Source organism: Zalophus californianus, chromosome 14 (genome assembly GCF_009762305.2).
Source record: "Zalophus californianus isolate mZalCal1 chromosome 14, mZalCal1.pri.v2, whole genome shotgun sequence".
NCBI lineage: Eukaryota > Metazoa > Chordata > Mammalia > Carnivora > Otariidae > Zalophus > Zalophus californianus.
Genome location: NC_045608.1, coordinates 5,241,433 through 5,269,220, shown reverse-complemented (window position 1 = coordinate 5,269,220; position 27,788 = coordinate 5,241,433). Strand labels below are relative to the sequence as shown.

Sequence of the window (27,788 nt, the reverse complement as noted above, 5' to 3'; positions counted from 1 at the left end):
TCCCTCTTGTCTTTTGTTCATTTGCACTTTTTGATATTCCTATAAGAGACGTAATTAGTTGTGTAGTAAAAAGGCACAAATGTTTCCATTACAGGGACAGAAGCACTAAGAGCAGAAAGCATCTATTAGGCGGCTTTAAACTCTCATTACCCTATCACATTGTCTGTAGCGCACACGGAAATAATGTATTTTCTGGATCCTGTAATTATCTTGCATACGGAACAGTTATATCGGCAGCATTTTTTTCTGTTAAAAGCATTAATCTGTAAAGGGCAGACATTTAAAATATATTACAAAAAAAAAAAAGGTGAAGGCATTAGGATTTTAGAGTTTTAGAACCTAAAACGAGACCTGGCTGCAGAGCAGATAATAAGTAGTTACTGAATATAGGAAGGAATGAAGAATGTGACTGCATTAGCTTCCCTCCTGCCCCCAAAAAACAAAAGCAAAAACAAATCTCCACACACACACAGGTGGGGCATGAGAGGACTTCGGTAGTGAAGGTATGAACATGTTTATAAAGATATATATTAAATGGATTTTGTGGGGGAAAACATAATTAGCATATCAAACCTCTGGTTCCTTGGGTTTTATAGCTTAGAATGATTGTGGTCTGCAGTTTTCCCCTTAAATATCTTTATTTAAATAAATAAAAAGTGTGCCCATTTTAAACTTAAGTAGGTAATAGTACATTCTCCTATATTTTCTCCTAAAATATTATATACCAAAGGATTATCTCCAGAAAATATAATGAAAAAGACCTCTCGTAAATATGTTGAAAAAAGAAACCAATCACAAAAGAGCATACTGTGTGATCTCATGTACATCATGTTCAAAAACAGGCAAAATAAATTCCCCACATTTTGGAGGGGAAATAGTGAGTGGGAGAGGACAAAGGGAGCTTTCCCCAGAGGCTGGTAAACTGGTCTGGGTGCTGGTTACCTCATGTGTTGTTTGTTTAAACTCATACAAAAGCACCTTATGATTTGGGTATTTTTCTGTTTGTATGCTATACTTCAGTAAAAAAGTTTTCTTAAAAAATAAGAACTTATGGGTGGCTCAGTTGGTTAGGCATCTGCCTTCAGCTCAGGTCATGGTCCCTGAGTCCTGGGATCAAGTCCGACATTGGGCTCCCTGCTCAGCGGGGAGCCTGCTTCCCCCTCTCACACTCCCTCTAGTGCTCCCTCTCTGTCAAATAAATAAAATCTTTAAAAAAAAAAAACAAACCTTAGAATATGTGGTCAATAAATATATGAAAACTTCACCAGGAATCCAGAGAAAGTGTAAGTTCAAAAATAAGATACAATTTTTCACTCGTTGGATTGGCAAAGGTTAAGTTTTATTTCCCTGGCCGTCTCAAAAAAAAATGTCTGGTTGGTCACGGTTTGCTTTAGGCCCTTGTGTTGCATTTGGTTAATGATGGCTCTTCAGTCCTTTAAAATCAATCATCCTCCTTCACTTTTTATACCATTTACTTACTGAAGAAACTGGGTCTTCTGCCCTGTAGAAGGCTCCATATGCTGGATTTGACCGGAGGCTTCTCCTCATTTTCTCCTCCATGGCCCCCTATTTCCTGTAAACTGTTGGGTTAGATATAGAGGCTAGATCGGCTGAGGGTTCAAAGTGTTTTGGCAAGAATCCATCGTAGGTGGCGCAGGTACTTCCTGCTACTAGGGTAGGGCGCGTCCCGGTCAGGACAGCGAGGCCTCTCCATTTTCAAGTCACCTTTTTGGTTTCAGTCTCTTGCTGCCTGGCTCCTGCATCCATCATTTCACGAACGGGGTGCAACGTGATTCTCTAACTCTCTCGCGCCCTCCTTTTTTAACCAGCTGGACTTCATCTTCAGAAAACTTTCCCTCCTCACCTATTCCGTGATGCTGAATTACAGTTCGTTCAGGAAGGGCAGGAGGGATGCTCGCTGCTTCCCCTTTATTTCAAAATTTCAGAACGGAGGAGTGGATGAGCTGGGGCCCTTGCCATCGCCAACGGTGGCCAAGGTTTGGGGAATCGTTATAAACTCCGTGACATGTTTGTATCTGGGTTTCCAATCAATTAAGGTCATTATCCTTGCTGAGGCCGTTTCAAGTTTTACGGGCGCGGGCTGCTTTTTACCGAAAAGTTAAAAATAAAAATTAGTATATACTTGCTAAAGGTTAACCTCCCACACACACATTCAGTGGGGGCGGGGAGAAAAAGCAGCCTCCGGCCTCCGCGGCCCCTCGTAGGGACGTTGGCGGGGACGTTGGCGGGGTCGTTGGCCGGGACCCCGCGTCCGGGGGCGGGGCGAGGCGTGGGCAGGGCCGTCGCGGCTTTGCGCGCGGGGCGGGGCAGGTGGCGCTGCGACAGCGGCGGTGGCGGCTGACAGAGGCGCGGCGCGCGGCCCCCCGAGCGCGCCAACGCGGTCCCCGCCGGAACCGCGGCGTCCCCGGTGCGGCCCTCGGCCCCGCTCCCGACCCCGCATCCCGCCGGCCCCAGGATGGGCGCGCGCGCCTCGGGCGGGCCCCGGGCCCGGGCTGGGCTCCTGCTGCTCCTGCTGCTCCTCGGGCTGCTGGCCCCGGGCGCGCAGGGGGCGCGGGGCCGCGGCGGCACCGAGAAGAACAGCTACCGCCGCACGGTCAACACCTTCTCGCAGAGCGTCAGCAGCCTGTTCGGCGAGGACAACGTGCGCGCCGCTCAGAAGGTGGGCGCCGGGCTCGAGCCCGCGGTCACCTTGCCCCGGCCGCCGCGCACCTGGCGCCCGGGTCCGGCCTGGGCCGTGCGCGGCCTCCGGGGCTGCCGGGCGGCGGGGAGAGGGGAGAGGGGGGGCCGGCCTGCGCCCCGCGGCCTGCCGCCTGCGGGCCCCCGCCCCCGCGCCCGCGCCAGGCCGTGGTCGGGACCGGCGGCGGGTGCCCGCGCACGGCGGGGGCGCAGGGCCTCGGGCGCCCTGGGCTCAGCGCCCGGCACTTCTCCTTGGACCTTGCCCGCTAGCGCGGCGCGGGCAGGGCGGCCCCTGGGCTGCGCTGACGCCGGCCGCGCCTCTCATTCATTCATTCAGCGCGTTTGAAGGAGCACCTACTATGAGCCAGGCGCCGCGCGGGCTGCCCAGGGGGCGCCCTGCCCGCTCCCTAGCAACCCCACATCTCTGCTAGCCTCGCACCGACCCACTTACCCTGAGCACCTTAGGCCCTCCTCCTTCTGCTTTGAGGATATTTAGCCCCCCCCCCTTTTTTTTTAACTTTACAAGAAAAGAAAGGGGAGAAGTGCGGTCTGCTCTGTTGCTTTGGCAACCTGGCCCAGTAAGTCTCCTGAGTTCCTACTGTGTGCCGCCCCTTGATTTGGAGCGTTTTTATTTTGGAGCTTTTATCAACCTGCAGACCCCTGTATGTTGAGCGTCCAGGAGGAGCGCGGGAACTTCTCCCCACACACTGTCTGCCCTCTGGAGCCTGGTGGGACGGGCTTCATTTGGGGCCAAGTCCCCTGAGAAAGGGGAAGTGAATGAGGGACAGTTGCATGTGGTAATGTGGTTCCCTGAGCGCAGCGCTTGCTGTTCCTCCTGTTAAAATCATTGCTCTAAGCTAGCCCTGGGGTTTGGGAACTCAAGTTCTCGCTCTACAGCTTACAAGCCGGCTGGCTTTGCACAAGTGGCTTCGTTTCTTTGAGCCTCAGTTTCTTTATCCTTTGAAAGGGGTTAATCATAATATCCCCTTCATTATGAAGTGGTAATTATGAATCGTCGGTGCCTTCCTGGCCCAGAATAATGGCTGAATCAGTATCAGCTACACCCTGGCCAAGGTGCAAATCCACATTGCTTTTAGCCTTGTTGGAAGGACTTCCAGGGTGGGAAAAAAAAAAAGTTTTCTGGTGCTTGAGATGGAGGTGGGAAAAAAAATTAAAACCCAAATCAGATTAGCTGGATATTCTTATTGGGTGAAATAAAAAGATTAATTTAGTAGGAAAACTGACTTCTGACTGCCCTCTCCTATGGGTGTGCAGACACTTGTGGAGGTTGTGGGCTCTGTGGGGAGAAGATCACTTTGTAGGTGGGCATGACCCAGCACGTGGGTGCAAAAAGATTCTCATCCTGTCTGCCTGGGCATAAAGGGTGTGAGCAAGATGCCATTGTTCTTGAATGATTTGAAGGCAAAAATCTTTTGTTTTGGAGCAAAAATTTTGAAAGTCTGACTTGTGCAGGTATAAGGGCAGGCAACTCATGTTTCAGCAGATGGTCCTAGGTGAGAATCTAAGTTCTATGGGCATGAAATACAGAATGATACTTAAGGGCCTAAGCTCTGGGTTATTGATACAATAAGACAGCTCTATTCCGGCAAAGAACCTGGGAATCTCAAGTTCAGAATTCTTCCTGGGGTAAACCAGGGTTTGTGCCTTCAGTAGGGATGATAAACTGTTATTTGCTTGAAATGTGCTGAGTGCTTTTATAGATAAGGTAACTCAGTTCTTAGAACAACCCTATGAGTAGGTACTGTTAATGCGTTCATGTTATAGGTAGGGAAACTGAGGCACAGAGTGGTGATGTGCGTGGCTTCAAGTCAAACTGAGTGCCAGAGCCAGGAATTGAACCCAGGCAGAGTGGGCCTGGAGTCCACACTGGTACCTTCCCAGGTCTTCTTGCCTCATGATCCTTTCTGGTTCCCCCCATCAATCCAGCATCTAGAATGAGGCTGACCTGACATTTCCTGCTGCGTGTAGCCTAGACTGGCCAGGCTTGGGGGAGGCTGTTTTGTTACTCTTAATTAAACAAAAACTGGGTCTGCTGGCAACTGTAGTTTTCAGCATGCCTGGGGTTACTAATTGGAGCCAGACCGGCTTGGTGGGTTGTGAAGTTTGAGGGTGTTTAAAGACACACCCCGTATTCTAATCTGGGCCACGACTAGAATAAACCCGTGATGTTCTGGTTTGGAGCATGGGCCTTGCTGTCCAGCAGACATGGGTCGGAATCCCTAGGTCTGTGACCGCGGGCCAGTTGTTTGACCTCTCTGTCTCATTTGCACAGGGGAGATGAACTAGAGGTTGAATGCAATGAGCCACATTGTACAATACCAGGTACTGAATAAGCATTTAGTACATGGTAGAAGATATTTATTATATAAGAAACAGGTTCATCTGGTAGGAGAGTGATCAACTCATTTATTTTTTAAAAACTATTAAGCAACTTGTACATGAGTGTTCATAGTGCTTTGCATATTAGCCAAAAAGTGGAAACAACCCAAATATTTATCAGTTGATAACGGATAAGCTGTGGCCTGTGCAAGCAGGGAATATTATCCAGCCATAAAAAGGAATAAAGAAAGCACTTGGATGAAACGTGAAAAACAAATGAAAGAAGCCAGACACCAAAGGCCACATGTTGTATGGTTCCATTTGTATGAAATATCCAGAACAAGCAAATCCGTAGAGCCTGAAATTAGGTAAAATGGTTGCTAAGGGGAGGGGGGGAATAGGGAGTGACTGCTGAATTGATAAGGGGTTTCTTTTGGGGGCAATGAAAATGTTTTGGAACTAGGTAGAGATCGCACAACAGTGTGAACGTACTAAATGCCACTGAACTGTACACTTTAAAATGGTTAATTTTATGCTGTGTATATTTTACAACAACTTAAAAAAATTTCTTAAGCCCCTATTATATGAGCACAAGCCAGACAAAATGGCCCCTCCTGTGGACCTTTCACAGGACGGGCGATAGATAAGTCAGACACATAAAACAAGATTATTTCCGAGTAATAAGTGCCGTTACAGAAATAAGAGAAGATGATGTAATCATAATGAAGAAGAATCTTTAAGTTTAGTGTGTGTCTGTACTGTTCTAAGAGAGAGGCTCTGTGATGACCTTCCCTGTTTTACAGATGAGGACAGCAAGGCATGGAAAGGTTGAATCTCTTGCCCCCGGTCTAGCTAATCAGAGGGAGAGGGCTGGGCGTGCCTACACTTGTAACCTCTGCAGAATTGGAAATACGTGGAATAGAGTGAGCTGAATGAGAAGGAGGTGGAGGGACACAGCATGCCAGGCAAAGGGAACAGCATGAGCAAAGGTCCTGCGATGGGAATGGGTTTGGTGTATGAGGGCCAGGGAGGGCCAGTTGTAGGGCTGTGACAGAGCAAGGAACAGAGGGAGACAAACATGTCAGGCAGGACCTAGGGTTTAACAAAACAGGCTCAACAGTGATGCAAGAAAGGCCTTGTGGGGAGCCAGGAGAAAGGGGTGGAGTGCCCTGCCTGGAGGCATTGGGCAGGGGGTGGAGGAAGGGGCCATGAGTTGGGTCTGGGAAGATGGGTTGGCAGGGAAGGAAAGGGCTGGGGCAAGGTTGGGGCACGGTTCACAGGTTGGCTGCACTGGGGTGTAGATCTTGGGGAGCACAGAGAAAAATTATAGCTGGACTCACATGGTGGGAACGTCTGAATGCTAAGCTGAGAGCTGGTGTTTTTTTCTTACCCCTTTGCTTTTTAGTTAGTTTTTTTTTTTTAGGTTTAAAGTTTTGTTTTCTGTTTTTGTTTGTTTTTTTTTTTTTAATAAGGCCACAGTTGCATGGAATCCTATTTCAAATAGTTCAAAAGTTAAGAAAAAGAAATCTGGGGCGCCTGGGTGGCTCAGTTGGTGAAGCGACTGCCTTCGGCTCAGGTCATGATCCTGGAGTCCCGGGATCGAGCCCCGCATCGGGCTCCCTGCTCGGCAGGGAGTCTCCTTCTCCCTCTGACCCTCTTCCCTCTCGTGTGCTCTCTCTCTCTCTCTCTCTCTCTCGTTCTTGTTCTCTCAGATGGATAAATAAATCTTTAAAAAAAAAAAAAAGAAAGAAAAAGAGATCTGCTTGCTACCTCTGACCCCATCCGTTCTCCTTCCCAGAGCAGCCAGATATTCTGAGCATACAGACAGATCCTGCCTCTTCATGGGTTTTCTGTTTGTTTTTCATTATGCATGCTCTTCCACTCTTCTTCTTCCTCCACCTCCCCCTCCTCCCCCTCCCCCTCCTTCTTCCTCTTCTTTTTTAATTAATGAGTTTTGGAGACCAGGTCCTATTGGTACATAAAGCTTTGATTCCTTCTTTTTGGAGGGCTGCAAAAAGCAAACTATCATTCAGGATGTACCGTAATTTAACCCACCCCCTAATAGTCGATGATTTGTTAGCTTCACATCTTTTGCCCCTCCAAACCTGGTGGCAATAAAGGTCTCCATATGCAGAGTGTTGTGTGTGCACATAGACAAGTTCATCTGCAGACTGTTAGAAATGGGATTGCTGAGTCAAAGGGTCTGTGCATTTAGAAATTTTTAAATTGAGTTCTAGTTGGTGTACTTTTCTGCATGAGAAGTATAAAGCATAGTGAATCATTATACCCTGAATGCACCCGTGTCACCGGCACGTGGATCTAGAAATGGATTGTCCCAGGCCCTCTACCCCCCCAACCCAAGGCAACCATTCTCCTGACTTTGACAACATAAATTAGTTTTGTCTTTACACCCAGTTCTAATTCCATATACACTTAAGAAAAAAAAGATTTTATGTATTTATTTGAGAGAGAGAGAAAGAGAGCACGAGCAGGGGGAAAGGGAGAAGCAGACTCCCAACTGAGCAGGGAGCCCGACACGGGACTCGATCCCAGAACTCCAAGATCATGACCTGAGCTGAAGGCAGACTCTTAACCGACTGAGCCACCAGGCGCCCCATATATACTTTTAATACCAAGAGAGACTGCTGGATTGTTTTCCAAAGAATGACGCGTTTTCACTCCTCCCAGACACGTGAAGGCTGGCTTCCAACCTTCTCCAACGAAGTGTGTCATTAAATTTTTGGTTTTACTATCTTTGAGATAGATGGTCTTTTCACTTATTCAGAATCCATTGGCGTTTTCTTTTCTGGAAACTGCCTTTGTTTTCTTTGCCATTTTTCTATTGAGCTGTCCGTCTTGTGTTTTTGTTTTTTGAGAGGCTTGCATTGTTAGCTGTTTGCAAGAAAGTATTCTGAGCAAAATAACTCTGACACTTCCCGGTCCTTTTTTCCCACCCCACCCCATCGAAAAGCCTTACAGAGTAGTGTAACTGACATTACACTTCAAGAGACTACCTATTTAAAGTAGGGTGAAAGTGTCCAAAAGTGGACAAGTTGATACATTTTGACGTATCTGTGAAAACATCACCACAATCAAAATGTTTCCTCTAACTTGTTATTTTGAAAAATTTTGAAGTACAGAGCAGTTGAAAGAACAGCTAGAAACTCCTCCCCTGGCCCCCGTTGGGTCACATTTCCCGCAAACCTGTTTTTCTCTTTTTCTTTGCACACACCGCACACACACGCACAAGCACACACGTGCATACGGGCTCACGTGTGCACATGCACAGGCATGTTTTTTTCTTCACAGAAACATTTGAAAGTGAGTTGCAGGTGTCATGACACTTTCTCCCTACAGAACCACGATACCGTTGTCCACGCCGCCAGAAAAAACCTTGCATTTAGTACAATAAGAACTCATCATATAGTCTATATTTACATTTCCTTTACAGCTTTCCAAAAAAATCTAATGCGTAATCAGGCATTGCTCACTGCATTTAGGTTTCACGTCTCCTTAGTGTCCTTGAGTTTGTCAAAATTCCCTCACTTTCTTGGGAGGGGGGGTGTGGAGAGCTTTTCTGACATTGACATTTTTGAACAGCGCAGACCAATTGCCTTTTCTTCCCCCTTGTTTTGGTAACAGCTCTAGGGAGCGCTAATTCAGGTACCATACACTTCGGTCATGGAGAGCTCAGCGGTTTTGAGTACATTCAGAGAACTGTATGGCCGTCACCACAGTCGATTTCAGAACATCCTCTTCACCCCAGAAAGAGACCCTGTACCCATTAGCCATCATTCCTCTTCCCGCATCCCTAGACACCCCAAATCTGCATTCTGGCTCCGTAGACTTGCCTATTCTGGACGTTTCATACAAAGGGAATCACACGGAGTATCTGGCTGCTTCAAGATTCATCCACGGTGTGACCTGCATCAGAACCTCATCCCTTCTTACGAGTTTTTATTTATTCATCAGTTGATGGATATTGGGTTGTTTCCACTTTTTGGCTACTATGAATAATGCTACTGTGAACATTCATGTACGAGTTTTTTGGTTTTGTTTTTTTTTTTTTTGAGAGAGAGCGAGAACGCACAGGCAGGGGGAGCAACAGGTAGAGGGACAGGGAGAAGCGGGGAGCCCGATGTGGCACTCGATCCCGGGACCCTGGGGGCACGATCCGAGCCAAAGGCAGACGCTGAACCGACTGAGCCACCCAGGTGGCCCCATGTACAAGTTTTCATATGAACATACGTTTTCAACATTTGGGGTGTGTAAGTAGGAGTGGAATTGCTGGGGCACGTGGTAACTGACATTTCAAGCGATCACTGTACAGATGCACCATTTTGGATTCCCACCGGCAGCATGTGAGGATCCCCATTTCTCTACATTCTTGCAAACACTCGTCATTGTCTTTTTGATTATAGCCATCGGAGTGAGGCCGAAATGGTATCTCACTGTGGTCTTGACAGACCACTCTTTTCTTTTCTTTTCTTTTTTTTTTTTTTTGAGATTTTATTTTTAAGTTATCTCTACCCCCAACCTGGGGCTTGAACTCACAACCCCGAGATCAAGAGTCGCAGTTCCACTGACTGAGCCAGCCAGGTGCCCCCAGACCAGTCGTTTCTTGAAATGTCCTGCAGCGTGTGTTGTCTGCTTGTTCCCTCACAGTTTACATAAGGGCACACACACCTATCCGGCAAGAATTCTACTGAAGGGGCCTGTGTGGTTGCCCTTCCCCTTGGTGATTCATTTGTGATCTCTGTGTATGTCCTAGTGTTTTTCGTTCCTGCGGTCTTTGCAGTTGGCGTGTCCTTCACAGGCTCGGGCAAACTCGAAACCGCAGAAACGTCACTCCTTCTCTGACTTGCTCATCAAGACACGTTTGCGGATTTTCCTTGGAGTCAGTTTTCATAAGCCAGAGGGTGACAGGGGTGAGACTGGGGTGCAGGACGCTGCCCGGAGGTGGGTGTCCAGGCTTTTCTGCTGCAAGAAGAGGGATAATGAAATCCTGGCTTGAGTAATTTTGTTCCTCCCTCGGGGACAGCTGTGGGCCTCCTGAGTCCGTTCACCTGAGTCCCCCTTGTTCTAACTTTTCACCCCGAACATTGTACAACCTGCACAAAGGGAGAAAGAATCTTGTAATGAACCCCACACCCAACACCCATGGCTTCTGTTTATCAACCTTCTGCCATTCCTGTTACATTTATCCCCTCGCCAAAAACGACGTTTGACCTGCAATAATATCTTAAAGCCAATCCAAGACATATTAGTTAACCTGAGAATACTTTAGTCTGTATCTTATTTATTTATTTATTTATTTTTAAGATTTTTATTTATTTATTTGACAGAGAGAGACACAGCGAGAGAGGGAACACAAGCAGGGGGAGCGGGAGAGGGAGAAGCATGCTTCCCGCCGAGCAGGGAGCCCAACGCGGGGCTCGATCCCGGGGCCCTGGGACCATGACCTGAGCCGAAGGCAGACGCCCAACGACTGAGACACCCAGGTGCCCCTTAGTCTATCTTTAACAAACAACAAAAACATGACCACAGAACACACGGCTCATGGCAATATTCTGTAGTGACTAACCCCAGTCCATTTTCCAGTTTTTCGACGGACTTGAAAGGTCTCCCGACAAAATTACTTCCTTTGCATTGGGATCCAAGCAAAGTTTACCCTGCATTTAACCACTGTGTCTGTTAAGTCACCCTTTTAAAAAAATATCTTTCCCTTAAGGGGCGCCAGACTGGCTGAGTCGGTGGACCACGCGATTCTTGATCTCGGGTTGTGAGTTCGAGTCCCACGTTGGGCTTAGGGATGACTTTAAAAAAATCTTTAAAAATAGATATATCTTTATTTTTTTAAGAACAGTTTTAGATTTATAGAAAAATTGAGAGGATGGTACAGAATCCCCTCATTCCTTGCAGCCAGATTCCCCTGTTGGGAACGTCCTACATTCCTAGAGCACATTTGTTGTGTGAATGAACCAGTATTGATAGATTATTAGTAGTTCAGAGCCCATGCTTTCTTTCGATGTCCTTGGTTTTTACCCCACATCCTTTTGTGTCCGAGGATCACATCCAGAACAGTGCACTGGATTGAGCTGTCCTTGAGCTGGGACATCTCTCGGCCTCTCCTTGGTGGCGGCCACCTGGGCAGTTTGCAGGAGCCCCGGTCAAGGATTCTGCAAGACACCCGTCGGCTGTGATGGGTCTGAGGTTTTTCTCGTGTGGGTTTGAGTGGAAGACACATCAAGGGCACAGACTCTCAGCCTGATTCAAGTGGCCTTAGTTTGAAGGGCTCTTTCCCTCTCACTGCTTCTTCTGTCCCCTGTGGCTTCTGTGGTGGACAAGCCGGGCCCCCGTCCTGGGGCGAGTCCCCGTCCGCACTGGGCAGGTGCAGCGCTCCGGGCCCGGGCTGCAGTATAACCCCTGTAGTAGTGGCTCGGGGCTGCCCGAACAGGGCCACACGGTGCAGCTCCAACAATAGGAATTTACTAGAAATCCGAGACCACGGTGTTGGCAGGGTCATTTCTTCTGAGGCCTCTCTCCTTGATGCGTACACGTGTCGTCGCGTGGCCCTCCCTCTCTGTGTGTCTGTGTCCTGATCTCCTCTTCTTATAAGGACATGGGTCCCATTGGGTTAGGGCCCACCCTAGTGACCTGGTTTTACCTTACTTACCTCTCTGAAGACCCTATCATTAACTCCAGTCACATTCTGAGGTCCTGAGGATTCGGGCTTCAAGGTAGGGGTTTAGGGAGAACACAGTTCATCGCCCTCAGGGCTCGCGTGTCTTTGCCAGGTGAAGTGGGCCAAGGTGTCCTACATCTCAGGAACTACATCTCTTGCTAAAGCAACAGCGTGCCCACAGGTCAGAGAGCGAGCTTGCCCAGTGCGTGGTTAAAAGGCCAAGGGTGGGCCCTTCTCTGCTTTCAGCCTCTCCTGCCCTGGCCAGTTTTCAGGAAGGGGCCTGTTCTTCCTTCTGAGCAATGCCCGTCCTGCGTGGGCATGAGGATTTCCCAGGATGGTGGGTCTGCAGGCACCTACCTGGAGACCTGCGTGTCTAGGCGCTGTGACAGAAGCATCCTTAGCAGCTCCGATGCCGGGCCCCCGGTGCGTGCCCACCCTGTGCAGAGGCCTTTCCAGGTTGCAGTGTCCAATCCTGTCTTGGCCCCATTTGACAGCTGACAAAACTGAGGCACAGAGAGTTTCAGCGGTGTGAGCACTGGTGCCTCTTCCTTCCAAAATAGTTGCTTCCTCACACCCTTTCTGGGGGAGCTGGTGCCATCTCAAAGGCCCAATACCCTCTTCTAGAAAAGCCTAGCGCCCTTCCTTTTTCCTCCATTTGAACAAAGTATAAAAACTGCTACCCAATTCCAGACCAACATGTATGGGTCGTACACCCATTATGCAACAGGATGAGCAAAACAGGGCGTATCTGCAAAGTGGAATGCTATGTGGCCATAAAAAGGAATGAACTCCTGATTCCTGGTACGACATAGGAAATGTCATTATGAGAGAACGAAGCCGGACATGAAAGGTCACGTGTTGTACAATTCCATTTGCATGGAAAGTCTAGGAAAGGCAAATCCGTAGAGACAGATAAGTCGTTGCCTAGGTTGGGGTGGAGGGATGGGGGGGTTTCTTTGGAGGTGATGACCATGTTCTAAAATTAGATTATGGTGATGGTTGTATAACTTTGTAACCTCGTGACTTATTCCAAAGACCAGCCACCTGGACACTTTGAAGACATGAACCTAATGGTATGTAAATCATATGCCAGTAAAGCTCTTTTTAAAAAAGGAGCCTTTTGTTTTTGTTTTTGTTTTTTAGAAAGAGAGGGGAGTGGACAGAGGGTGAGGGAGAAGGAGAGACTCCCAAGCTGAGTCCCCTCTGAGCACAGAGCCCAACACTGGGCTAAGTCACATGTCCCTGAGATCGCGATGCGAGTCGAAACCAAGAGTTGAATGCTTAACCAACTGCGCCACCCAGGCGCCCCTAAAAACAGAGTTTTAATTAGACCATTACCAATGGGCCTTCTACCTGGGGGAAGGTGCATTGCACCACCTCCCTCCACTGACAAGAGGGACAGCCGCCCTCTCTTTTTTGTGACACAGATGCTTCTTTCTGGTGTGCTCCACACAGTCTTTTCATTTGTGTGTGTATGTGTTTTTTTGTTTTTTGTTTTTATTTTTTTTTTTAAGGAGACTCCACACCCAACGTGGGGCTTGAACTAAGGACCCTGAGATCAAGAGTCACATGTTCCACTGACTGAGCCAGCCAGGTGCCCTGTTTTTTGGTTTTTGGTTTTTTTTAATCACAGGTCTTCTATTTTTTTTTTTTTTACCCTTCCGTTTTAAAATAGCTTTATGGAGGTATAAGTCAAGTACCATACAATTCATCCCCCTAAAATGTGCCATTCAACCCTTGTTAGTCTGTTCACAGAGTTGTGCACTCATCACCACAGTCCGTGGTAGGACGTTTCATCACTTCTAGAAAAATCGTGTACCTTTTAGCTATCACAGCCCCTGGCAACCGCCCACTACTTTCCATCCCTATGGCTTTGCCTCTCTTGGACATTTCATGCAAACATAATCATTTGCTGTGTGGCCTCTTGTGTCTGGCTTCGTTCCCTGAGCGTCACGTTTTCAAGGTTCGTTGACGTGGAAGCATGCATCAGTACTTCCATTTTATGGCCAAATAATATCCTGTTGTCTGGATAGACCAGGCTTTGTTCGTCCATCCATCAGCTGATGGCCACATGGTCTTTACATGCACAAACCCCGTTAGGGCAATGACCTCAGGATAAAAGGATGATTCCTTGCAGGACATGTTGGGGTCAGTGCTCTGTGAGAATATGGGATGTCAGTAGGAATTGCGATCACTTACCGGGTGCTCAAGGCACTTCACGTGAATAGAGCACTTACTGCTCAGAAAACCAGGTGGGGTGGGACAAGGGCACGTATCTCTTAGCTGGAGCCCTGCTGTGTATCGTATTGTATATCCAGGTACCACACACATGGCTGCGTAGCTATAGCAGTAAGAGGCAGATCTGAGATTTGAACCCAGGCACTCAGACTCCCAGCCGCACGCACTCTCAGCCAAGCCACAGAACGGATGTGGAGGTTATTTGAGTCCTCTCTCCTGGTTGCTGATTCAACCCTGCTTCTTTTACCCTTGTCCTGGGGCAGCGATCCACCCATGAAGTCTGATTCCAAATGCCGTAGCCAGTTCACTCCGAGGCACTTCTTGCCCACATGTGAGTCAAAGGGCACAAGTCCAGGGCTCTGCTCGTCACTTCTGTTTGCTGTAACAGTGCAGATGGGTACAACCGAGGTGCCCATGGGGAGGGATTGCTTAAACCTCTTTATGGAGAATGAGGCAGCTCTGTACAGGCTGAGGTTGAGTAATCACCAAGACAGAGTGGCACAGGAGAAAAACTGCAAAACCGTGAACATTCACTGCTGCTGGTGGGAAGAACGTTTGTCCGCCGTGGCTCACTGGGCGCCACTAAGGGAGGCCACAGAAGCGACTGATAACAGCAGGTGCCTCCGGACGGAGGTTTGCATCATGCGGAGTGAAGTGGGAGGCTTACTTTTCACTGAGTTCCCATTTGCAGCTTTGAGTTTTATACCATGTATGCAGAGTATTACTCCAGAAAAATAGGGGAACGAGGCTGCACCTCCTATTCATATTCCTCCGGAATCACCCGGAGAGCTCACAAAGCCCTCCGACGGCCCAGGTCCTTACAGCCAGGTGGGGTGTGGGGCTCTAGCGTTTCCACGTGCCCAGGACACGGGATACAGCTCACATGTGAGAGCCACCATCATCCTGGTCCTCGTCCCTCGAGGCAGCACCCACACTCCAGGCGAAATGGGTTGGGGGGCAGAAACTCCCACTCTTTAAAAATGAGAAATCAGAGAAAAGCAGAGACCTTCACCTTGTCGTGAGCAGCAGGGCTCTAGGAGAAATCGGAAGTGGAGCGAAGCCGCTTTGCGGGGACCTCCCGTCTCCCATAGGTGTGCCACTCGGCCTGTGGCGGAGGAGGCTTGACCAGACTTCTCCCAGCTCCTGGCCGACCGGGCTCATGACGGCGCCCAGGCTACCCGGCTCTGTTTCCCGTTGACATGTATACCACTGGGCCTGGCTGGACGAGGAGAAGGGGGAGTTGTCCAAGTCAGCTTAGTGACCATTCTCTTCTTTCTGCAGTTCCTGACCAGGCTGACCGAGAGGTTCGTGCTGGGGGTGGATATGTTTGTCGAAACGTTGTGGAAAGTTTGGATGGAGCTCTTGGATGTTCTTGGACTTGACGGTACGTGTGTGGAGGGGGGCCATTCATTTAAGGCGCTGTTTTATTCTAGTGGTTCTCAAGGTGTGGACGCAGTATCTGCAGCGGGTGGCACAGGGGACCCTTTGGAGGGGGGCAGGGGGACACAAATGAACATTTTTTTCTTGTAATAGTTGCATAAAGAAATGGCCCCTCCAAACTGAGATTCACAGATGCTGTTTAGGGCAAGGTACAAGTGGGTGGTGCTGACTTGTCTGCCCCCTGCAAAGCCGCACGGACCAGAGGAGGAACCTCTGGGTTGTTGGGATCCATCACAGACTAGACAGTTATTTAGGCAGAAAGGGATTTCATACAGAGCTTGGGGCACTCACAGAGTTATCAGAAGGACAGAAGAAGTGGTGTGTGGCCCCCAGAACACTGCCGAACTGGCCTGAGAGGGGAGTTGCTCCTCAGCCCCAGGAATCAGGAGGCTGCCTCTGGGACGGTTGAATTCAAGGTCACGGGCCCTGGGCCAGGCTGCCACCTCTTTTGCCGGGAAGTCTCCATTAGCCTGTGTTGAGGTCCCCAAGACCAGCCCCAGGTTCGGTGAGCCACTAGGAAAACCCAGGACTCAGCATTATAGTCATGCTTATGGCTGTGACTTATTAGAGTGCAAGGACACAAAGCACCATGAGCCAGGGGCACAGGACGCTCTAATTCCTCCAGCAACAATTTGTGACAACAGGTGTAAAGTGTCGTCTACCAGGGAAGCCCGTTAGAGACCCAGTGCCCGGGGTGTTTCTTAGGGCTGGTCACCTAGGTACTTTCTGCCTGGCACCGACCAAAACTCCCGACTGCCCGCAGGAAAGCAGGTGGTCAGCATAAACCACGTGATTCGTACAAACAGTCCGGGCACAGTCCCTTATGAGGGAATGGAGGGAAGTCCCCTCCATACATGTGTTTTTTCCACACCACCAACCAATAAACTCCATCCTCCATGGACACTGATCAGGCGTCCCGCAAATTTAACTGAATTCTGACCCTGTCTATCTGGATAGTGTCAGAGCGAACCCACAGGGCAAGGGCTCCCCCCACAAGACTGCCCCTTCCTCTCTAGACGCCAGTTGCAAGCCCACCTGTGCTTCTGACTGACCGGCTCTAGATCGAAGGTTCCCACGTGCCCCTGCCTGGGTTTGACTGATTTGCTAGAGTGGCTCACAGAACTCCAGAAACCCATTTCCTTAACTAGGTTACCAGTTTGTTATAGATGGATGTAACCCAGGAACAGCCAGATGGAAGAGATATGCAGCGCGAGGTCCGTGGGAAGGGCCAGGGAGCTTTAATGTTCTCTGAGCTCCCCAACCTGGAACCTACCCAAACCCTGTCCAGGTGTTTATGGAGGCTCCGTGACACAGGCATGATTGACCAAGTCCTTGGCTATCGGTGACTGACTCAACCTTCAGCCGCTCTCCCCTCCCTGGAGGTCAGGGGATGGGAAAGAAATCCCAGCCCCCTCCTCACGGTTGGTTCTCCTAGCACCCAGCCCCCATCCTTAGGACCTTTCCAAAAGTCACTGCCTCGGATTGTGCTCAGGTGAGGCTGAAAGGGGCTTGTTCTGAATTATCAAGATACTGTTATTGCTCTCGTCCCTTAGAAAACTCCAAAGGATTTAGCTGCTCTGTGCCAGGCATGGGGACAAAGACCGAATATATATACTTCTTATTATAAATCACCATATCACACTCCAGAAATCCAAGTTCCCAAATGCCAGCCAAGGGCCCTTCTTACCTGCACACCTTTCTAGAGAGCAGCCTCAGGCCCACTGTGTTAACCCTTCCTGCACACCTCCTAACTTGGTGTCCTCTCTTGGCCCCTGTGGTTCCTTCTCAACCGAGAGCCAGGGTGTTGTTTTGTTTTTATTACAACTTTTGCTGCATAGAGTGATTTAAAAAAAAAAAATTAGTCGGGTCATCATTCACCTTCAGACTGCCCAGTGACTCCTGTTGCACTTGGAATTGACACAGGGCTCCCGCCGAGGATAGTCAGCGCCGAGGATCTGCCCAGCCTCCCTACCCAGTCCCCGGCCTCCATCCTGCTCTTGGACGCAGCTTTGGTTCCATCAGGTGTCCTCTGCCAGGAGCAGTCCCTCAGCCCTTTGCCTGCTGAGTCTTTCCCATCCTCTGCTCTCTGGTACATGACACCTCCTCCAAGGGGCCCATCCTGACTAACCCGTGTACAGGAGGGACCCCATCTGTTCTCACACCCACCACCCCTCACCAGCTGTGATGTTCTGTGTGCACACACGCGTGCGCATGTGTGTTTATTGCTCATCTCCCTTCTGGAATCTCTGCTCCTGTGAGTGGGGTTTTGCCCATCTCCTCCGGACTGCCCCCTCTGCCTTGCTCTGCCTCTGGTGCACAGGGGCTCATCGCTCATAAAAGTTGGAGGACTGTTGGCCCCACTACTTTGCTGCTGGTGTGAGTTCACTTGTGTGCCCCCAGAAGCGCGCCAGAAGCCCCATATCTGTGAACATGAGCTTATTTGGGAATAGTCTTTGCAGATATGATCAAGTTAAGATGAGGTCATCCTGGATCAGGGTGGGTCCTACGTCCAATGTCCTTGTATGAGGAGGGAAATTTGGACACAGAAGACAGAAATACCCAGAGAAGAGATGGCCCTGGCAGAGACTAGAGAGATGCGGCCACAACCCCAGGACGCCTGGAGCCCCCAGTTGCTGGAAGAGGCAGGAAGGACCCCTGTGGAGTGCTCAGGGAGAGCAGCCCTGCCCACACCTTGATTTCGGAATTCTGGCCCCCAGCCGGCAAGACAATGCATTCCTACTGCTTTAAGCCACCTCATCTAGTCATTTGTTACAGCAGCTGTGGGAAACCCTGGCCACGTGCAGGGTCTCTGGGAGTCCTCCTGCCTGCCTTTGACACTCCCACCTGACGGACTGGAGACTGGCCCCATAGGTGGGGCTCCCTGGTTCACACCCGCTGTCATCCCCTTCAGCCCCTGGGAATCTGACTCCAGCCTTGAATCACCGAGTTCAACCTGTGAGAGACCTTAGACCAGCTCAGGGCACCTCACGGCTTGGGCAAAGATTCCGCGGCAGCGGGACGACCCTTTGAGAGGATGCTGTGCCACCTGCAGCCTCCTGGGGCTGCTGGGGACCCCTCCTGGGAGTCAGGCTGAGTCAACACATAGCACAGATACAACTGCGTGCGATCCTGCTCAGGCTCCATATTCACCACCTGCCCAGATTCCATCCCCGACCGACGCGCCCTGGAGAAGCCAGCCTGATTGCCAAAAGTTTCATGCAGCTTGGAGTGGAAAGCTAGAGTAGCGACAGCCTCCTGATTACGTGGGACAGATCAGAACAGCATCATTCCACGGAGGCCCCACATGCTTGTGTTCACGGCCAGGGTCGCTGGACATCCCAGAGGTGAAAGAACTCCCTTCCACGTCGTGTTTTCCCCTCGTAGTTGGTGCATCAGCTTCAAAGCATCCAAAGGCCTTTGGAATTTGCATCTTAGGCTTAGAAGTTTGAGTGTGCAAAAGGCAGGAACCTGTATCCCAAAGTTGGATATTCTGGTGTAAAATATTTCCATGAGTACAATCCTCTAACTTCCGACTCCAGAAGTTTTCTAAAATGTTTCCATGAGTACAATCCTCTAACTTCCGACTCCAGGAGTTTTCAGGGTCCTGGAGCCTCCTGAGCCAGAGCAGTCCAATGGAAATAGAATGCCAGATGATATTACACGTTCCAGTTGCCACATTAGAAAAGTAAAAAGACATTAACTTAATAAGGTGTTTTAGTTGCCCCAATAGGTTCAAAATATTGTCATCTCAACTTTTGATCAATACAAAAAATTATTAAGGTATCTTACATTTTGGGGGGTATTAAGCCGTTGAAATCCAGCCTGTATTTGACACAGCACATCGCCGTTCAGACTCGCCACGTCTCAAGCGCTCCGTGGCCACACGTGGCCAGTGGCTACCATAGTGGACACCATGGCATTAGCCCTTCTCTAGATCTGGTGGCTCAAGCCACTGTTCTGGGAAGTGGAGCCCTTGTCCAAGAGTCGGAAGGATGGATTTAAGTCTTGTGCCTTCATCAAGTTGTTTACTTTCTCTGAAGGCTTGGAAGCCACTTCCCACACATGCTGTGACCACGCATCAGGATAGCGCAGGTAGTGGGTGGCTCCAAGCGCCAGACTCCCTGCATCGCAATCCCAGCCCCTCCCCACTCTAGCTGTGGGACTTAGGGCAAGTCACGCTCTGCGCCCGAGTCCCCACGTGGGAAATGCTACGTATCCTCAGCGCGTTGTGAGGACCAGATGACAATTTGTGCAGAGCCGTTAGAACAGTGCCTGGCCCACGGTAAATGCCTCGTGAACACTGCATGGCTTACGAAGGGGCTCTGCTCCAAAAAATACGTCACCATGCACTTCTGGGGCGCACGTAATCCCGATTCTCGAGGCTGAGGGCCACCTGCGCCCGGCTGTGCTCAGAGCCAGCTCTCCCTGGGCTCTGGACCGGGTGGGCCCCTAATCCAGTATGACCGGCGACCTCACAGAGGCCACGCAAAGATGAAGGTAGAGATCGGGGGATGCTTCCCTGAGTCAAGAAGGCTGGGGATGGCCCGCACACCCCAGAAGCCGGGGAGAGGCCTGGGATGGGTTCTTCCTCACGGCCTCAGAAGGTACCGCCTGTCGGCACCTTGGCCTCACAATCGTGGCCTCCGTGCTGTGTAAGAATATGATCCTCTTGTCTAAGCCACTCAGCCAGTGGTTCTTCACTGGGGCAGGCCTGGGAAGCAGATACAGGCGGGACATCCAGAGCTGCTCATGTCCTATTTAGGACTTTTAGGGTCTCCGCGGGAGGCAGGGTGCTCCTTAGGAGCCTCGCTGGAGAGAAGCGCAGTTTTTATAAGGGTCTCTTTACCTGTGTTAACCACTCTCTGCCCCGGTCCGGTATTCCCCCTGGGGGTCCTTGGGCCCACTGGTCACCGAACTTGGCCCCTTGATAACCTGATAGTACATGTTATATGGTTTTGGATGTAAGAGGCTAGTCTGGCGGCTCTCAAAGTATGCTCTAAGGAACCCTGGGGGGGATTCCCTGAGGCCCCTCAGGGAAAATTGTGAGGTTAGGCATTCAAGGAGTGCTTCCATAGTTTTTTGCATCGATTCCACGTCGATAATATATTGAATACGTTGGGCTTTCTACACATTAATTTTTACCTGTTTCTTTTTTGCCCTTTTTTTGTTTGTTTGTTTAAGATTTTTATTCATTTATTGAGAGAGAGAGAATGGTAGAGAGAGAGCATGAGAGGGAGGAAGGTCAGAGGGAGAAGGGACTCGATCCCGGGACTCCAGGATCATGACCTGAGCCGAAGGCAGTTGCTTAACCAACTGAGCCACCCAGACGCCCTCTTTTTTGCCCTTTTTAATGGGCAAAAATATTTGGCCGCTAGAAATATTTAGATTACATCTGTGGCCTACCTTTGTGGCTGGCATCCTGTTTCTGTGGATTCAAAACCAGATCTGAGGATCCAGCCCTCCTCTCTCAAGGCAGATATTACAGAGATTTGTAAAATCGCAAAACAACTCCACTGTTTTCATTGTGGGGGGTTTTGGGGTTTTGTTTTGGAAAGCAGTTATTTTTCATGAAAAATATATTATTTGTGTTAACCTATAATGGGTTCACTGTTATTTTTAAACAAATTGATAATAATATTTAAAAATGAATTTATTCCTTTTGCTTAATTTTTCTGTAAACCTAAAACTCTGAAAAATTAAGGCCATTTAATAAAAAAAATTTTTTAAAGAAAAAATTAGCCTTAAAATATGAGGTATATCTAAGTACAAAATCATAATGAAGTTCTATTTTATTTTACTTTATTTTATTATTTTTTAAGAAGATTTTATTTATTTATTTGACAGAGAGAGCAGGAGAACACAGGCAAGGGGAGCGACAGAGGGAGAGGGCAAAGTAGTGGGGGAGCGACCCCCCCGCGGAGCAGGGAGCCCGACGCGGGGCTCCATCCCAGGACCCCGGGGTCATGACCTGAGCCGAAGGCCATCGCTTAACAGACTGAGCCACCCAGGCGCCCCTATTTTATTTTTTTAAGTAGGCTCCATGCCCAGTGTAGAGCCCAACATGAGGCTTGAACCCAAGACCCTGAGATCAAGATCTGAGCTGAGATCAAGAGTCAGAGGCTTAACTGACTGAGCCACCCAGACACCCACAGTGAAATTCTTTTTTAAATTAAGAATTTATTTATTTATTTATTTACTTATCTATATATTTTTAGAAAGATTTTATGTATTTATTTGAGAGAGAGAATGAGAGAGAGAGAGAGAGAGAGAGAGCACAAGAGTGGGGTGAGGAGCAGAGGGAGAAGCAGACTCCCCGCCGAGCAGGGAGCCCGATGCGGGACTCGATCCCGGGACTCCAGGATCATGACCTGAGCTGAAGGCAGTCCTTTAACCGACTGAGCCACCCAGGCGCCCCTAAGTTAAGAATTTATTTAAAAAAATAATAATTAAAATAAATTAAGAATTTATTAAGGGCGCCTGGTTGGCTCAGTCGTAAGAGCATGTGACTCTTGAGGTCGGGGTTGTGAGTTCGAGCCCCACATCCAGGGTAGAGATTACTTAATAAATAAAAGTTAAAATAAAATGCATCAGTGTTTAAAAAACAATTGGTTAGAAATTAGTTTTAGTTTCTACTGTAATAAATATAAATAGATAGAACCCATATAAACAAAATCTCTTGGGAATCCTGAGACCAAAACAGTTGGTTTTGTCTCATCTTTTGCTGGGGTTAAGTGTGAAAACTCCAGAGTCAAAGCCATACTCAGCCAGATGCTCCTGATCCCTCCGGAAGGCACAATGAAGGAGTGCAGTGCCCTGGCATTTGGGGAGTGAGTGCTGGGTGACCCCGTGCCTTCGGCTTGGACAAGGTTTTTGTTTCCGAGGTTGGGTCCCGTGAAGTGGCCAGCTGAGGCACAGTAATCTGATCACTTTGGAGGTGGCAGGCAGGCGGGGGGTGAAGGGAGGATGGGAGACAGTTGTGCTGTGGATGCATTTAGAGCATCAGAAAGGCTCAAGTCTTCCATCTCATGCTCACTTCCAATCCTCATGCCCCACCTCTCTCCTCATGCCCTCCCCCTCGTGCATGGACTCGGTTGTGCATCAGCCAGCAGGTCTCAAAGCGAGGCCCACCTCAGACCTACAAAATCCCATGTCCTGGGGGTGGGCCTCAGCTGTGTGTGTTGGAGGGCCCTCCAGGGAAGTCTGAGGCACACACTCGAGTTGAGAACTTTGGTTGAACATTGAAGGTACTTAGGATAGAACTCCCCTTGAACGGGGTAAACGACACCATGAGGAGACAGACCGCTCCAGGATATAGGACCTTCTTGCAAGAAAACTAGCCTTGAAAACTGGTCTTCAGAAAGTCATTGTCACAGGACTCCTCTGGGTTAAAGATGCAAACACGGCACGGCCAATGGCAGTGCATGAACTGTGACCGGATCCCAGTGGGAGTGGTGGGGGTCAGGGGGATGAACAATAGGGGATTTAATACTCTTAGTTACAGTCATGGTGTCGTGGTTTTGAGGAGAATGTTTATTCTTAAAACACAAAAGCCATCGGAATTGGAAAGGAAGAAGTAAAATCGTCTCTCTTTGCAGATGGCATGATTTTATCTATAGAAAATCCTAAAGACTCCACCAAAAAACTGTTAGATCTGATCAATGAATTCAGTAAAGTTGCAGGGTACAAAATTAACATACAAAAATCAGCAGTATTTTTATACACTAACAATGAATGCTCTGAAAAAGAAATAAAATGATCCCATTTATAGTAGCATCAAAAACAATAAAATACTTAGGAATAACTTAACCAAGGAGGTGAAAGACCTCCACTCTGAAAATTGCAAGACACTGATGACAACACAAATAAATGGAAAGTTATCCCATGTTCATGGATTGGAAGAATTAATGTTGTTAAAATGTCTGTTATTTACCCAAAGCCAGCTACAGATTCAGTGTAGTCCCTATCAGGATTCCAAAGGCTTTTTTTTTACAGATGTAGAAAAAAAGTCCTAAAATTTATATGGAACCACAGAAGACCCGGGAATCCTGAGAAGGAAGAACAAAGTGGTACTTGCTGATTTCACGTTGTATTATAAAGCTGTAGTAATCAAAATAGTATAGTGCTGGCATAAAAACAGACACGCAGACCAACGGAAGAGGATTGAGAGTACCGAAATAAACCATGGACCTCTGGTCAACTAGTATTTGACAAGGGAGCCAAGAATACTCAGTGGAGAAAGGACAGTGTCTTCAATAGACGGTGCTGGGAAAACTGAATATTCACGTGTAAAAGAATGAAACTAGACCCCTATAATACACCCCTCGCAAAAATGAACTCAAAATATATTAAAGACTTAAATGTAAGACCAGAAACCATAAAACTCCTAGAAGAAAACAGGTGGTAAGCTCCTTGACATCAGTCTTGGCAATGATTTTTTTGGGATTTGATGCCAAAAGCAAAAATAAACAAGTGGGAGCACATCAGACCGAGAAACTTCTGCAGAGCAGAAGGAACAACCTACAAAATGAAAAGTACCTATGGAATGGGAAAAAAATATTTGCAAACCATATATCTGTTAAGGGGTTAATGTCCAAAATATATAACGAACTCCTACAACTCAATAGCAAGAAACCAACAGTCTGATTAAAATACGAGCAAAGGACCCAAACAGACATTTTTCCAAAGAAGATATACAAACGGCCAACAGTTATGTAAAAAGATGCTCAACATCACTAATCAGGGAAGTGCAAATCAAAAGCACATGAGATATCATCTTACACCTACTGAAATGACTGTTGTCACAAAGACGAGATTACAAATGCTGGCGAGGATGTGTGCAGAAGGGAACCCTTCCGTGTCCACTGTTGGTGGGATTGTCAGTTGGTGCAGTCACTATGGAAAACAGTATGGGGGTTCCTGAAAAAATTAAAAATTAGAGTGACCATATGATCCAGCAATCCCACTTCTGGGAATATACCCAAAGGAAATGAAAACACTATGTCACAGAGACATGTGCACCACTGTGTTCATTGCAGCATTATCTACAATGGCCAAGACAGGGAAACAACATAGGTGTCCATCGACGGATGAATGGGTAAAGAAGTGATACATATGGGCGCCTGGGTGGCTCAGTTGGTTGGGCGACTGCCTTCGGCTCAGGTCATGATCCTGGAGTCCCGGGATTGAGTCCCACATCGGGCTCCCTGCTCAGCGGGGAGTCTGCTTCTCCCTCTGACCCTCCCCCATCTCATGCTCTCTGTGTCTCATTCTGTCAAATAAATAAATAAAATCTTAAAAAAAAAAGGATACATATACACAATGGAATATTCCTCAGCCATAAAAAGAGAAGGAAATCCTGCCATTTGCAACAACGTGGATGGAACTTGAGGGCATTATGCTAAGTGAAATAAGTCAGACAGGGAAAGACAAATACCGTATGATCTCACATATATGTAGAATCTTTAAAAAAAAAAAAGCCTCATAGAAAAAGAGATCAGATTTGTGGTCAGAGGTAGGAGGTGGTGGGTGAGGGAATTGAAACAAGATGGTCAAAAGGTACAAATTTCTAATTACAAGATAAATAAGGACCCAGGGATGTAACAGACAATGTAACGATTATAGTTAACTCTGTTGTATGGCATATTTGAAAGTTATTAGGAGAATAGTAGATTCTAAGAGTTCTCAGGACAAGAAAATTCTTTTTTTTTTGTATCTATATGAGGTGATGGATGTTAATTAAGCTTATTGTAGTAATTTCACAATATATATAATAAGTCATGCTTTACAGCTTGAGCTTATACAGTGCTTTATGTCAGTTATAGCTCAATAAAACTGGAAAAAAATATGCCAAAGTATGATCTTTTGCATCTTTCAAATGGCTCAGTAAAAAAAAAAAAAAAAGTATGTGACAAAACAAGATATGGTAAAATGTTAACCACTATTAAACCTAGTGGTTTCAATAGGAGTATTTATTTTACTATCCTTTTAACTTTTCTGTTTGAAAATTTTCTTAAGTTGGGCACACAGAAGATGCAACTCCTCCATTTTACTCCATGTTTAAGATGGAACTTCATGTATGATTAGGTTTGACTGTGAGTAAGAGATCCAAAATATCAGCAGCTTAAACAAGATGGAAGCTTATTTCTCTATGTGAAAGTTCACAGGTAGGTGGTTAGGCAGGTAGGTGGCTTTGCAGCACGTTGTCCTCAGAACCGAGGCACCTTCCATTTTATTGCTCCCCAATAGGTGACTTCCCTTACTTCATGGCCCGAGACAGCTGCTCCCACTCCCGCCATCACATCCACATTCCAGCAGACAGAAGAAAAGGAGGTAAAGGGCACATTCCTGCTACTTTTAGGAAAAACCCCTGGGGGCCACCGCAAAACATCTCCTTGACCAAAGCTTAGTTTTGTAGCTACAAGGGAGGCCGGACATGCCTCCATCCTAGGCAGCCGCATACCCGGCCTAAAATTGGGCGTTTGTGACTCCGGAAGGCAGGAAGGGAGGAAATCCAAGGTCAGTTTGTAAGCTGTGCCCTGCCACAAAAAGGCATCTTAAACTCAGGATATGGCAGGTAGTCTCCCAGGGCTTAGCACGAAGGATCGTGAGGCAGCCGACTTTAGGGACATCTTATTGCAGAGACCCAGCAAGGGAACCGAGCTGCCCGAGCCCCACTTGGAGAGAAAGCCCTGGCTCCTGGTGACCGGCCACTGTCCCTCTTTTCTGTGCCGCAGTGTCGAACCTGTCCCAGTACTTCAGCCCGGCCTCGGTGGCCAACAGCCCGGCCCGCGCGCTCCTGCTGGTCGGTGTCGTTCTCCTGGCTTACTGGTTCTTGTCTCTGACCCTGGGCTTCACCTTCAGCCTCCTGCACGTGGTGTTCGGCCGCTTCTTCTGGGTCGCGCGGGTCATCCTGTTCTCCATGTCGTGCGTGTATGTCCTGCACAAGTACGAGGGGGAGCCGGAGAACGCCGTCCTGCCCCTCTGCTTCGTGGTGGCCATCTACTTCATGACCGGGCCCATGGGCTTCTACTGGCGCAGCGGGCCCAGCGGCCCTAGCGTGGAGGAGAAGCTGGAGCACCTGGAGAACCAGGTCAGACTGCTCAACATCCGCCTCAACAAGGTGCTGGAGAGTCTCGACCGCGCCAACGGCAAGTGACAATCAGCCAGCCGGCCGGGTCCCCTCACGCCAGCGCCCTCTCTCAGAAAACAAAAACGGAGGAGGAAGAAAAGAGCACCAACCCCCAAGCAATCTCAATAAACGTTCCCGAGCACGGCGGGGCGCGCTCCGTGAGGGTCTTTCCGGCCACGTGTCGACCCTGAGGACACGTTCCCGGAGGAATGACGGGATCACTTGTGTAGAACCCCCCACCGAGTGTCATTAGTGGGGGGAAAATATTTTTTAAACAAAGGATATAACCATATTAGCTGTACAGTAAGAGTTTATCTGTGCATAGAGCATAAAGTTGATTTTTTCAAGCACTTAAATACATCTTTTGTAAGGTTTTTTAATAAAGGCAGATCGAGTCAAGTTTAATAAAACTTCACATTGAGGGGAAGGATGTGCTAATGGGACACTTTGGACTAAAAGCTCCAAAGCTAGCGTTTGTTTTCACAGCACAGGGCTTGGCCGGGGAGGTCTGGGTGCGTGATTCTCGGGTTCCGAGACCGCGGGCTTCATTTTATGTTACTTTCAGTTGATGGTGACTGGGCTGACGGAGCTGGCCCGTTCTGGGTGTGGGCGGGTCCAGGACGAGCCTAACATCTTTTGGGTCCTAGTGTCCCCCAGCCAGGTGCCTGTCAACTATATTTCAGAGGGAAAGATTATTATTTGTGGAAAACCTGAGATTACTTGGTTGGTTGGTTTGTTTCCCTTCTGAACTTTGATGTATTTTAACCAGCACGTTTTGTAAAGGAAAATTCAAGGACCAGGCAAAGAAATGTCTCTGGGGTTTGATGCCGAGAGCCATGGGGGGGGGAGCACCGAAGCTCCCTCGGGCAGGAGTCTATCTGATGCCCTCACGTCGCCGTCTGCCAGCCAGATCTCTAGACGAAAGTTCTGCCCTGCAGGGTTGTTGTTTGTTTCCTTGTGGTTTTGGTGGACCCAGGACCATGGAAGGAAGACAAACCGTAGCAGCTGATAACATTTCCAAGTCTGTCGCTGCTCCTAAGGCATTCTCAGGAACAACAAGCAGCGAGAAACACGCCTTGGAGAAGATCCGAATTATTTTTCCTGAAATTTTTACGATCCATGTGTTAGGTGCTTTCTGTCTGAAGTCTGTGGTGCCCTCGTCTTAGGTAGTGCCCAGGGGCGGAGAGGGACGTACCAGGCAGACAGCGGTGGGGGGCCTTGGCAGGGGCGCCTTGCGAGACTGGGTCAGGGGTGCAGGGA

General features: G+C 48.5%; 1 protein-coding gene across 2 annotated transcripts; it reads left to right on the top strand.

The window, feature by feature from the left end:
• The first annotated feature begins 1,292 nt into the window (after nucleotides 1–1,292).
• On the top strand, nucleotides 1,293–26,953 carry LOC113912494 (BRI3 binding protein). Of its 2 annotated transcripts, XM_027575655.2 has the most exons (4): nucleotides 1,293–2,680; nucleotides 15,242–15,344; nucleotides 25,646–25,729; nucleotides 26,134–26,953. In XM_027575655.2, the coding sequence occupies exons 1-4, from the start codon at nucleotides 2,477–2,479 to the stop codon at nucleotides 26,553–26,555; spliced, it is 813 nt and encodes a 270-aa protein (XP_027431456.1). In that variant the 5' UTR covers nucleotides 1,293–2,476; the 3' UTR covers nucleotides 26,556–26,953. The 2 variants fall into 2 exon arrangements, with proteins under 2 accessions (XP_027431456.1, XP_027431457.1); XM_027575656.1 differs by lacking the exon at nucleotides 25,646–25,729 and having other exon boundaries at nucleotides 2,477–2,680; nucleotides 26,134–26,881.
• The last annotated feature ends 835 nt before the right edge of the window (nucleotides 26,954–27,788 follow it).